This window comes from Mugil cephalus, chromosome 1 (assembly GCF_022458985.1).
Source record: "Mugil cephalus isolate CIBA_MC_2020 chromosome 1, CIBA_Mcephalus_1.1, whole genome shotgun sequence".
Taxonomy (NCBI): Eukaryota; Metazoa; Chordata; class Actinopteri; order Mugiliformes; family Mugilidae; genus Mugil; species Mugil cephalus.
The window spans coordinates 20,827,909-20,841,855 of record NC_061770.1 but is presented as its reverse complement, the minus strand read 5'-3'; the positions used below and the strand labels follow the sequence as shown (position 1 = coordinate 20,841,855).

Genomic DNA, 13,947 nt, shown 5'->3' with positions numbered 1-13,947 from the left:
CCAGAGTTGATGGTCCGGATCGGGTGGTGATGCGTTGGTGCATGTACATGGATACATGTCCTCAGATAATTTAATCTAAACAGACAGGGGGGACTGCAGCAAGGTGTTTGAAATAAGGTTTGCTTGCAACCTTTTGAAGGATAAAACAACAGTGTACATCTATTACCATATGTTAAACGTCCTCAAACTAATAAACTACATACTATATTACCAGTCTGATGAGCTATCAGTTTCCTGCAAGTTGCAGCGACTTCAGACAGGGTTTCAAACCCATGACATACACTAGAGCAATGATCAATTTACTGCAAATAATTAGTCTATGTCCATCTATGCCAGCGACGTATAATGACAGGTAGAACAACAAAATACTCTTCAACCAGATGGCAGAAGTTCCATAAATGACCAGTGCATCTACTTGTTGCCATTCAACACCAGAATAAGCCCTGACGTTTTAAGTGAGAGAGCGGTGATAGCGATGGATAAACACTGTACTCAATCCGAAACTGGGTCCTGGAGAAAGTTCTGACCCAGATGAAGGTCCTAGTATGAGTAGTGGTCAGAATAAAGCACAAAAAAAAAAAAAAAAAAGCTCAAGAATATGCAATGAAACTTCTCATTTTTTTTGGATTTACTTTCACTGGGCAACCAACCGAGCCGACTCCGTTATGCTCGGTGTGTGGGGAAGAACTGTCACTCACACCAGGTAATCGTGCCGTGCCCAAGCATGTTAGCCCACCTAAAGTCCGGATTCTGTGGCTAGTGTTAGTGCAACTGTACCGTGTTTCTGTACAGCACACTTCCCTGGCACAGTATGGTTGGAAGAGGTGCGCCAAACATAAAAATGACATATCCATGTAAGAAGATTTCACCCTGAGTAAGTAAATTGTTAGTTAATTGACAGGAGACGATCAAAATTTCATTATTTATACTTTTTTCAACCGCACTAGAGTTAGCCAAGTGCTTTATTTGACGTGCGACAAAACAGTCTCGGGCATTTTCGTGCCTCAGCAAAGTACAGTACATACCACGAGTTCATAAGATCACACTCTCCAGTCTGACTGATGACCTCATGTCACAGTGTCAAATGTTTCTATCCGCACAATGAATTGTGTAAGCCACAAATGTCGGAGCATCTTGCAAGGCAATAGCACTTAATAGTAAAGTGCAGTAATGTACCGGCGATTTAAAACCCCACCAACTGCCTCAAAATCTCACTCGAGAATCCAAAATGTGTTTCCATTGTGGAGTGATTATAGTTGAGTGAGTCGACCAAACTGAAACCAAAGAACCTCCTGTCTCTGGGCCAAAAAAAATAAAAAATTCCACTTGAACACACCAGACAAGACGGCTACAACCGGGACATATGCACCTGTATGAAAGATGAAAGGTAATAAATCTTCACAGCAACAAGTGGCAGTCGTTTCTAGTCATCGTTCAAAAGAGAAAACTGGAAGAGCAACTATTAGCTGGGAGGCTAGGAGGCTGGGTGGCTAGCTCGGCTGCTAATCAGGTGCTCTGCAGAGAATTTATTGGAAATAACTTTTCCGGGAAAGATGAAAAAACTAGAGGAGCCTCCTGAGTGCCCTTTGCACTTTGCTGTGTTGGTTACTACCCTCCTTTAAATTTAACTCATTAATGCTGATGTTTCTCCTAACACTTCTAGTCAGTTTAAAACAACTGCAGTAGTTGTACATGAGCACCGCACACAGGAACGTGTATTTTAACACAAACACTGTGCCCAGATAAATCAAGAGCTTACAATGAGCGGTGTGTAGAAAAACGGTGACAAAACTTGTGAGTGGCCCTCAGGGTAAAACTATTGAAAATCATATTGTCTTACTGAAAGATGCATCTGGTTTTCTTCTTTTGTCAATCACACTCAAATATTAAAAAATGGAAAGCAACACACCATTTCAAAATCCTGCCTTTGCTGCTAAAACTGGGAATGTGCCTTGAATGTATTAGGAAATATTCAATGGCAGGTGTATTTTTTACTGTAAGTAACTTATTAGGTGCAACAAGTGAAAACATCAGTCCTGCATTGAATCTCATCTTCCTGATGGTTTCTCCCTGTGTTTTCACCTTAGAGACTGTGGTTTGTAGTACTATTGAAATATATATGTTCCTATTATTCTGAAAACTCCATTAATTAGTGGCTGAAAAGTTAAATACTTTGGTGTTTAATTGAATCCAGTTAACAGCACCACAAACTACATCTTCCAAACTGATCATCCAGTTGAATTATCACCTTTCTGACTCTGAAGATTTAGTGCAGAAACGTCACAGAACGCTTTAATTTTCACCAGCGCACCTAAAGAACTGGTAAGTGGCTGTAGGTAACAGCTGAGAGGCTTGTGGGATCCACAACTACAAATCACAAATCCATTAAGTGACGTGACCAAAGAGTGTTTGCCACTTTGAGTCTTTTTGGTAGAAATGCTGATGTTTTCCTAAAAATGCGTGCTAAACGTCTAGCATACAAATAAACATCCTCTAAATGACCCATTACTGGCCTTCAGGTTGGTCTCCTGAAACCTAGAAGGCTCCAACCTTTAGTCAATGACTTCATGTGTTACTGTTGCCAGTTCAGACCAACATTAGCCATGTTTCAGTAGAAAACTGTGGAAAACCTGCAGACTTGGTTAACATTAAAACTTGCAATTTCACTTTTCATGTATGTGGAAGAGGGTGGAGTCACAAAGCGCAGTGGTGAGTGGATGTGAGCGGCTCGTGTTGGGAGTTGAAGCTAATAAATGTGGATCAACAGTTGTTTTCACTGAAATCGCTACGACGCAGAACATAGAGGAGACATCCGAGGAGATAGGAAGCTGAAGGAGAACTTTCTGTTGAGTTGAACAGCAATCGAGACACACGAACCAGTAAAAGACCCATCGTACGTTTTATTTCTGGGGAGGTGCATGTCAGGCTACAACGTAGGCTAACGGTGTAGGGTCTAGCGCTAAGGACAAGCAACTATAATAAATGTAGTATGTATCTAAATAACTGCAGAAATCCAAATGGTTGGATATCTTCTGAGGATAATAAGTTACAAACAGCCCAAACTTGGAGCTTCCGGGCTACAAAAGACCTGTCATTTCTCTAGGGTTTGCCAAAGTTAGCACAGTAGCTAATGTTAGCTGCCTCGCCTCCACGTTACTTCTGTTAATACTGGTATCCTTTCTACGGTGGTCCAGGTGTGTATCAGGTTATTAGTTGATGTTACTAATGAAAACCTCATCTCCCCAACAGTCAATTAGAACCAGAGTCATCTTTGTTTTGGTTTTCATGTGGCTCCCGTCCTTCTGCTTTCCTGAAGTCACCACAACTTCCTCCCCAACATAAATACCGGCGTGTCACACAACACAACACACAACATGTTTTATTTTATTTCATTTTTGAACAGAGGACACCGCAACTTTCTTTAGGTGTGATAAGCCTGTGAATGGACGTTCGGGGAGGGCACAGCAAAGGGCTGTTCGGGGGAAAGTTAGCCGCTCTTATTTGCCTCTTATGTAATGTGTGAGACCCAGCCCGCCTCTAGTTCACTCACACAAACACATGTTGAGTCTTACACATGTTCATTTCTGCTGCACACCCTCAGATTGGAGCGCATTGCACAGCTACTGTCAGCCTGACAAACTTTTGAAGCGTGACATGTAGTCGAACGCGTCTGAGAAATGATTTAGCTCTGCTGGGATCATGCATGAATGTAAATGTTGAGGTCTGGGGTTGTTTGTCCTGCGATGACCACTTGTAGAGGTTTATTCACCTTCTGGGGTTAACCCATACGTGATCATATACTCTGTGGACTCTGCTGCAGCGTGTGATGGTGGCTGCAGACTGTCAATTTGACAGCGGCGTGCTGAAAAACCCTGCACTTTTTTAGCCTTATGCAATGGCAAAGTCACACAATGTTTCCCAAAACAACATCCCAGAAGGTTATGCAGGGAGGAAGCACAGTCTCAACCGTGCAAACCGAGAGGCCCGGCCTGGAAACATTTTTAAAGAGAGAGGAAAAAAGGGGGAAGTTAAAACAAAAATAAGAAAAGAAGATCAAACTCACCTAAAAGTAGTAGTCTGTGTGTGGCTCTGTATATCTGCTTGTCTTTCTGGAGCTGCTTCTCTATCTTTTTGTTTGCTTCTCTTTGTGCCTTCTCCTCATTTCTCTGGTCTTCAGTCTTACTGTTGCCCAAACAACCCATCTTCCCGCAAGAAAAAAGAAAAAAGGGGGTCCAGGGGAGGAGGAGGAGGAGGTGGAGGAAGAGGAGGAGGTGGTGGTGGTGGTGTAAGAAGAAGAAGAAGAAGAAGAAGTAGTGGAGGTGGTGTTGGTGGAGAAGGAGGGAGGGGGGGCTAGAAAGAAAAATAAATAAATAAACCAGTCTAGATCCCTCGTTTGACCCGCGGATTTGGCAACAATGTTACCCACATTTACACCGCGTAACGTCCCGGGCCTGCTTCCGAAAACTGTCCACGGCGAAGCTGTGTGGAAATTAAGTGTCCATAACGCGCATTTAGCCGTCAGAGAAAGGGCAGGATACTGTAGCTGACGACACGGAGGCCGCCTTCTCAGTTAGCTCAATCCTGCTCGGGCTTCTTTCTCTTTTTTCTTTTCTTTTTTTTTCCTCCTTCACATGCGCTTCACTTGTCTTTTTGTGTTACGTTTCAATTCCACGCTCTCCCCTTTCTCCCAGTAAATCCACAACACGGGCCTTATACGACGCCGAAAAGCGTGATTTCACCTCAAAACGGAGGCAGAGCGCACAGCCCAAATTTGCATCTCCAAAAGCCCGGGTCTTGCGTCTCACTGCTGCCCGTGACAAGGAGCCGAGCTCGGCGTGTCCGAGAAGCTCGCCCTCGCTGTGGCGCGGCTCGTTTCCACGTCGCCTTTCATGATAAACACTCCCATGGGTGTATATTTGTGCTCTCTATCTATTTCTCTGTCCTCCCCCCGACGGCTGCCGTCTTCGTCGGGGACCGGGCAGGACAGCTGGAAAGGGAAAATAATATTTACACCCCCAAACGAGCTACATGTGTGATATTCTCACTGCTTCCGTCTCATTTTTCCGCATCAAATCGAGCCGAGGCAGCTCCGAACTCACTGCGGCTGTCTTCACGCCCGGATCCCCCACCACCTCCTCCAACTCCGAAACGATCCAGTATCCCCCCCGATTTGTCCTCCTTATTAGTGATGGCTGTTCCTTTGCTGTGTTTTCTCCTCCAAAGGGCCTTCTCTCTCTCTCTCTCTCTCTCTCTCTCTCTCTCTCTCTCCCTCTCTCTCTCTCTCTCTCTGCCCCTCGCTTTTGTTGCTCAAATGTGTTATCAGCCCCTCACATCACCACCGAGCCTCCAAAAAACTGCGCACCGATAGACTTAAAAAAATAATAATAATAATAATAATAAAAAAAAAAATCCCCAGCTCAGGCTCGGGTGAATTCCTCCAAAACACAAGACAGGGGAAAAAATGCAAAAGAAAAAGGGAAAACGTGACCAAGATGTGAAAAAAAAAAAAAACTGTATCCACGTTCCTCGCAGGTGAAAAAGAGCTACCCCCGCTGTCAAGACTCGGTTCTTATAGCCTACACACGGCCTGCGCGCACAGACACGCTGCCATCCAAACATGCCATTTATACATGTATATTCCTCCTGAATCCGAGGTGGGTGAACGGGCTACGGGCTGGGCACTGCATGTGCATTTACATTCACAAAAAAAAAAAAATAGGACACGGGCTCGTTGTGGCAGCACATTCCCACCGCGAAGGCCGCTCCCCTCCTGGCCGCTGGTCGAGGAAGGTGAAGGACAGGAATAACCAATTCTTGGAGGTTATTATTTTCTCCCTTTCTCTCTCGCCGAGAATAGTAGCCTACGTTGAGGAGATAGACAGCGCTGAAGAGAGATGGGGTGGGGCCACACGGCGCTCATTGAACCCTGGGAAGGAAGGGCCGAGAGAGAGGAGGAGGGAGGAGGGAGGGAGGGAGGGAGGGGAGGAGGAGGTGGAGGGAGGAGAGGCCGTTCCGCACAGTCACGTGGGTCGGGCGCGCAGCTGCGTCAGCGACGCGAGCCGTGCGCAGGAAGCGGCGCACTCCGTGAAGTGGAGGGGTGGGAAGGAGGGGGTTGGGGGGGTCGGGGGCTCCAGCCAGCGGTGGAGGGGGGCACCCCAGTCCATGCGGCTCCAACCTTACCTCTAAAAGTAAAAGTAAAACAGCAAAGTGTATCTCAATCACTGTTATTATTATTCATCGATTTATTGGCGCAGACGCTGGAACACCTTCTAAAAACTTCGCAATACGCTTTGTATCAATTACGTAAATCTGCAAAAGTGACTGAAGCTAATTTCAGGTATTGCGCAATATTTCCCTATACCGAGTGCCATAAGAACAAAGCGGTAGGTTAACAAATACCTACAATAAATAAATAAATAAATACATGACTCATTCTCATCATCTATAACCGCTTGTCCTCCAGAGCACTGGCTCTCAAACCTGCGAGTGTCAAATCTGGCCCACAGCATGAATTTGCAAAGTGAGAAAATTACAGAGGAGACAGAAAGCAACGTGCCCAAATTGCACTTATTTATTTATTTATTTTAGTTTATTAAATATAAACATTCTCCTAATTTAATTATTCTTCTTCTTCGTCGATTACACAGGCCGCCTCAACCAACGCTAATCTAAATAACTTTTTAAGCTATATTCATCTAAATAAAAGAATAAATGTGTGTAGAATGATGATTAATTAATATTTGTTGACACTCACTAAACACGTGTTTAAAACAGATCTAATAAGAAATAAAACTGTAATATTTTAATATTATAGATGACTGAATATCCTGTCCCTCCATCCAAACATGTATTAGGTGCAGAGGACAGTATTTTCTCTCTACTGTGGAACAGAAGAATAATAAAAGGGTTTGAAAATTAAGTCCAGTCTTTGCGTGAATTTACCTGATTACACACAGGTCACAACTTGCCAACATAAATACAAATTATTATATATACATATTTGGCACAAGGAGAACATGTAATCTACCCGCAGTGCCCAGGAAACTAACACAACGAGGCTACAGCTCTAATAACAAAGACACTGTTGCATCTGATTTCATTGTCCATTATGGCGGAAGTGGTACTTCTAGTATTACTGTTTAGGGGAAGTTATTGTTATGTGTGCAATACCAATATACTGTAACAATTTATAGAGCTCTTAGTGCTTGCAGAAAATTGTGGTTCAATTTCTCTAAACTCTAAACATAAACAGAAAAAGGGTTAAGTGCACAAACCTCTTGCAAAATGAAACACAACACTCAAAACTGATCGTTTGCTCATGTCTTACAGTGCATCAAGAGGACGATGGTAAATCTGAATTGCAGCCGGTATAGTGATGTAGTGGTTAGCACTGACGCCTCATAGCGAGACGGGCTCTGGCCCAGTTTCCTCCCTCGAGTCTAACGTGTTTGGTTTACTGGTGATCCTACATTAAGATGTGAGTGTGCATGTGAATGGTTTGTCCTGGTCATGGGACAGGCTCCAACCCCCCTGCAACCCTCAGGATAAGTGGTGATAGATAACATGGATCAATTAAATTCAAAACACAACCGTCAAAAGAGTTCATGTATGTTTCGTACTATGTTCAGATGCATACAAATGTGTCGGAATACGTTTGCATTATCTCATTTTGGGGAAGTGTGGGTTGTTGTGTTTTGTTTTGGAGTTTTTTTGGTTCTGAAATAGCATTATGCAGTACCAAATGATGTACACTCACTTACTAAATCCTCCTTCATGACTGTTGTAGTGTTCATTTTGGAGGATCGTTCTAGTCCACTGGCTAAAATGGGGTTGCCGAAATAACAGGAACACAATACAACACTACAAACCACAGCTTCCAAAATGAAAACAGTTGCATGAACAACTCTCTGAGTTATTGGAGTTATCTGAGTAATTAAGCATTACTGCTTACTAAACTGTTATAATAGCAACTGTAATGTTACTAAATTTAACATTTAAATGGCATTTGCGATGTTTAAATTGAATATGTAATCAAATAAAATGATAGCGATCATACAGTTTAAAGGGACAGGTCACCAACTCTGTTGCTGTTAAGGCTGTTGGACACTAGATGGCAGCAGACTTCTAACTCCCAGCAGCAGAGTTGGGGTTAATTTATTCTACTGCTATTCCACCACTTCATCATTCTCCCACAGGTCAGTGTATTTAAAGAGAAATCCTTGATTGAAAGACATTTTCTAGAATTATTTTATACAATTAAATCTTTGCAGATGTGGATTTGTACATGGCGTCAGTACATTTAAGGTGACATCTCCAATAATTAACAGTTTGTAAGAGTTTACTCTCTAGTCATACTGTTGAAATACTTTATGCCAGAGCTAAGTTTATGTCCTATTTGAATGTCTGTCTCATCTTTAAGGTTTTGAATGGATTAGCCCCTCAACTATTACAGGGCTTCATAATAAAAAAAATCTTCCAGAGTAAACACCAGAGCACTGACTAGAGGAGACTGTGATGTACCATGTCGCAGGACTAAATTTGGCCAAATGGTGACATCCACCAGAGGAACACAGTCTGTGAACATGTTGCCAGCTCTCGTTACACCACCTTTAAAAAACAGTGGTTGAAAACAAGCCAAATCTGCTCTCATGGCTAACTTCTTCTTTTCTATCTTGTTTATGGACTTTTAACCTTTATGTGAATCGGGGCCTATTTTCTGTGTAAGATTTTTACAAGTTTTGTCTATTTGTCATGGTGTCCTGTCTGTATGTTTGTATGTGTGTATGTGTGTGTACTGATGAAATTTAGCAGCTGTTTAATGTTGATTAATGTGAATTGTCCTAATCAAATAAATAAATAAAATAAAACAAATTCACCCTGTACAACTTGGATTTCAACTACAACGTAGAGTCATAGAGAAGACGTTCTCAGGTGATACTGTAATTGTGGGGTTGGGGGGATGGACAGAAGTACAACTTCGTCTCATGTTCAGGGCGAACCACCTTTATCTTAACAAAGCTAAAACCAAAGAGGATGGTGGATTTATTGAGGTCCATCCACCTGTAACCATCAATGATTAGTGTGTACCTGGGTCTAGAGCTGGGGAGGCAGCGCTAAGAAGAAGAAAACTCACAACTGGGCAAACTGCAGAGGAAAGTATAGATATATTTATTATATCTATTATGTCTATTTACCTATCTATCTAACAATTTTTTATTTTTTATAGCCACCAGTGAAACTCGGATACATAACCAGGACAGAAAGTAGTATAAAGTACTGCCTTATCATGGTTCGTCTCAGTCACATTAAACGTGAAGTGCATCTGTGAGTGGACTAAAACCTTTGCTCTAAGGTTTGTGGTTTGGCTTTGTTGGTGAGTCTTCTGCTGACCTCGTGGTTTTCAGACGCTGAGGAGCAGCCTCCTCTCAGCTGAGTCATTTTTTCCCCTCATTTCTGTTTGTTTTAACGGCATGTTTTTGATAAATGTTTCAACTATATTAAGTAATTATTCTTAGATACAAAAGCACACAATTGCCTAGCCCTTGTGAAATCTAATCTTAAACCTGAGGTCAAGCTTCGTGTCACAATCCATTGTAGATTGTGTCCTGATTAAACTGGAATGTATTGACTTTCTGTGCATATTTGAAGCATTGTCAAACATCTAAATACATAAAAGTCATTTGATATTAGATTCATGTAATGTCTTTATGACACACACTGATAAGCCACAACATTAAAATGTAACGCTCTTCTGGGAAATCTGGGTCTTGGCATTTATGTGGATGCTTCTGTGATATGTAGCACCACCTGAACATTGTGGCAGACTAAGAACACCTTTCAACCTCGCGCCACTTCTTCCCCAGCTAAGCTGAATTGTGCACACGCTCCTGGCCATACACTTGATGTAAAGGAGAAAAGATCCATCAAACCAGGCCACCTTCTTCTACTGCTCTGTGGTCCAGTTCTGATACTCATGTGTCCATTGTCTGAGTTGTTCCTCAGTGGACAAGGGTCAGCATGGACGCCCTGACTGGTCTGCAGCTACACAGCCGCATGCAAAACACACTGTGATGCACTGTGTTCAGTTCGCATTTCTACATCTACATTGCTTAGAGGATGTTCACTTGTTGCCTAATGCACTGATCACCCACAACATTAAAACCACTGACGGGAGAAGTGAGTAACATTTAAACCACCTTGTGACATTTCAATGTTCTGCTGGGAAACCTTTGAACCTGGCATTCATGTTGACATTACTGAGACATGTTCCACCCACCTAGACCCAGACCAGACAACCCCACACTCCTCGACGATGGCAGCCTGACACACACACAAAAACACTTTAGGAACAACTCAAAAAAGGTGTTGACCTGGCCTCCAAATTCACTAGATCTCAAACTGATCAAGTATCTGTGACCCCTCCCTTCAACCCATAGGACCCAAAGACCACCACTAACAACGTTGTGTTGTCAGAAAGACCATGTCCATTCTCCGATGAGTCACAGCCGTTTTGGAGCCAGAAGGGAGATATACACAATATTAGGAAGGTGGTCACAATGTTAAGCCTGATTTTAGTTTATATCCAACACTCTGACAGGTGCCATGATAACAAGATATAGATTATATTATTCACTTCACCTTACAGTGGTCATAATCTTATGGCATGCATTACTTGACAGTTAGGTTCATATATTCCTACTCAACATTAATTTGAAATAAAAAAACTGAAGTCGGGTTATTAATTGCAATCATTCTCTCACAGTTGCCTATTTTCAGGGGCTCATAAACATTTTGTTGACAGGTGTGGGACGTCTACCAACACTGTCTCTTCTACAACAACGCACTACAGCCACTATCGTCTTTGTCCTTTGTCTCGTAAATGGTCGAACACACAGAGACTTTCCATCCACCACCTCAGCGGACCCTTTTTACGGCACGCCTGCCATTTTAATCTCTTTTTAACTGCACTGTCATGAAATGTTAGCTGCTTACACAGCACTCATTCTGATCATAATCAATGTAGATTTACTGCTGAAGAGTAATTGATTTTTTTTTTTTTTTACGCTCTCATTGAGCTGCAGAGTTTATCAGCCCGCGGAAAATTGTGAACGTCTGTGATCGTCTACAAACAAATACAAGGGATTTAATAGTGTTTGGACCTGTATTCTCGTGTTGTGACGGTTAAATGGAGACTAATAAGTGGGATGTTACTGTATCCTGAGCATCTTCAGCAAAAGAAAAGCACAAGCTTTCTTTTTTTATATCAGGCTGCTCTGATATAGGTTGTGTAAAAGCAAAGCTGCTTTTCGGAGGATGTGGTTTGCAGAACAATTGAATTGTGTTGTACTGATATATGTTCCTAATATTTTGGCAACCCAGTTTTGCTCAGTGGACTAGGTTTAATAACAGGAACACCTCATTGTTTAATTCAATCCAGTTTAACAGCAACACAAACACGCTGTTCAGGCATAACATTATGACCACCTTTCCAAAACAATTGGGAATCATCAGAGAATGGACATGGGCCTTCTGGGGGTGTCCTGTGGTGTCTGGATTTTGTTAGTGGGGGGCCTTTGGGTCAAATGGGTTGAGGGAAGGGGCCTCTGTGGATCATCCCACAGATACTTGATCAGTTTGGGATCTAGTGGATTTGGAGGCCAGGTCAACACCTTGAGTTGTTTTTCATGTTTTTTGGAGTTGCTGGGGATTCCTGCTGCCATCAAGGAGTGGAGTGTCACTGCCATGGAGTGGGGGTCCCTGGTCTGGTCTAGGTGGGTGGTGCATGTCTAAGTAACATCCATCACAAGATGTTTAACCCTCAGGCGTCCTTAGGGATATTTTTGTCCATTTGGGCAAAATTGTCTTCTTCATTTGGCTGCCATTTTGCCTGTGTTAGTGCATATGGCACAATCTCAACACAAATTAACCTTATAGGAGAAAAATCATCCATGCCCAAAAGCTGTTGTAAATACTTATCGGATTTTGTTTCTGCATAAATCTCTTAAACCACTTCAGCACTTTACAAAACTACCAAAAATTCAACAATTTTGATGAATTTTAACCCTTTAAATGCCAGTTTTAGTATTTGAACTCACTGTTGTTTTTATGAAAAAAATAAAACTTGACAAAATTAGCTATTTTCCATAAAATATGGCAAATAACAAACATTTTATGCAAAGGCCCTATAATGAAACTCTAACATTGCAGAATGAATGATGTGCCATGGCTGAGAGATCGAAAAAATGTTGTTATAATGGAAGTCAATGGGACATTTTTGTTACAAGAGGTAATACATTTTAAATCTGATGCTAAAACTAATAATGCAATCAAGTCAATATTTTAGATAATCTTGGTCAAACTCAAGACTGGTCTGAAAAAAGAGGGTAGTAAATTAAAAGGATGCCTGAGGGTTATGGCATTAATTTCTCCTGTGAGTGGTTTTAATGTTGTGGGACCGTTATGGTAGATTGGTGGATTTTTCACTCACTCATGTACCTAATAAAGTGGCCAGTGAGTGTAGTTATGTTACTGCTAGTCTCGGTCCTTGCATTGATCATTCCTCTGTAGTCACACCAGCTCTTTAATGGCCTCACAGCCATGAATATTAGATACACTTCCCTTCGCCCCACAGTGCAAATATGATGAGCCAGCCTGACGGGGCCATAAGGAAACAAACAGCGCGCTGTGTGAGTGTCTCTATCTGGGTTTCAAATGTAAAGAAACAGTGGTTTCATGTAAACAGCACGAGAGGAAGAGGCACAAACATTGCAACACTACACTTTTTAAATAGCTTTTGGCGTCATAATATTGTGTATAAAAATCGTTAACGCTCTTCACTCTCACTCGTTTTTTTGGGCTTTTATGTAACAGTGGAAGCATGGTTTTCAGTCAAGTAATGATAGGGGTTATTCTCCTGAGTGAGATTAGCTTCAATGTGAGCATAGTAACAGAGATGCTGGGTTACAACCCATTATGTCTGAGAGAGAGTCAGAGAGAGGTGAGGGAGGGAAAAGGGAGGGTGCGACAGAGACACAAACAAAGAGAAATTTTGAGTCGAGATCTTTCGTCCCTCGGATTTAACTTCCCCTCGCCCGTCTTCTGTCCCTAGATCCTTCTCTGGCTTCTCTGAGGATGCTTTGACCGAGGCTGCGATTGTTTTTCATCTGAGAAATGTCCCTCCACGTTTCTGAGACATCTGCTCACTTGTGCGGACATCTAGCTGGCGTTGGGAGCGTCTGAGGGACGAACATGGCAGGGGATCTGGTGATTGGGATGCTCTATAACTTATTGCTGCCACTGCTCTTGCTCACCGGTGAGTTTGTGTCTAATTATTAAATTAATTTCTAGTGATAAGATTGAAAGTTATGGATTATAGATATTTAGTACAAATGCTACAAATGCAGATTTTATTATAGCAAAGTTTTTGAGGTTCATTTTAATGCTCAAGGTGAATATCAGGTGATATGAAGATATATATATATTAAGGTTAATGTTACAGACGTGTTTTCACATGGCCTTTTATTTTTTATTGATCATGCATAACCGACAAGGTCTATCAAACTTTAACAGTTGGGTACGTTGGTGTTCATGCCTCATGTCACAATGTGCTGCAGAATTAATCGCAGTAGATTATGATTTCTTATTATATTATTTCTCATTATCTTATTATCCAACACTTTTTATTTTTCTATTTTTTTATTCTGTTTTTATCTTTTGTACAATCCGCTCTTTATATGCTGTTGCAAAATGCAATTTCCCCGTTGTGGGACAAATAAAGGTTATCACTGTTATGGTTATGTTATGAAGTCTAATTAGTTATTAAATTAGATTTTCCCATGTGATTCATTATTTCACACCATCAGATACATTATGTACAGGTTGCTTTTGAGGTGTTAAATATTGGTGAAAATAATGTCAATAAATAAATAAATAAAATGCATGTACAAG

General features: G+C 41.7%; 2 protein-coding genes across 2 annotated transcripts in view; one reads left to right on the top strand and one right to left on the bottom strand.

The window, feature by feature from the left end:
- gnas (GNAS complex locus) overlaps positions 1–5,898 on the bottom strand; it is a 30,055-nt gene extending 24,157 nt beyond the window's left edge. Inside the window, exon 1 of the mRNA XM_047593771.1 lies at positions 4,064–5,898. Within this exon, the coding sequence (XP_047449727.1) occupies positions 4,064–4,202 (139 nt within the window). The 5' untranslated portion in view covers positions 4,203–5,898. The remainder of the gene's footprint in view (positions 1–4,063) is intronic.
- A 7,249-nt stretch (positions 5,899–13,147) lies between these two features.
- The window catches only part of si:dkey-11f4.7 (piezo-type mechanosensitive ion channel component 2), a 36,859-nt gene continuing 36,059 nt past the window's right edge, over positions 13,148–13,947 (top strand). The window contains exon 1 of the mRNA XM_047607309.1: positions 13,148–13,312. Within this exon, the coding sequence (XP_047463265.1) occupies positions 13,249–13,312 (64 nt within the window). The 5' untranslated portion in view covers positions 13,148–13,248. The remainder of the gene's footprint in view (positions 13,313–13,947) is intronic.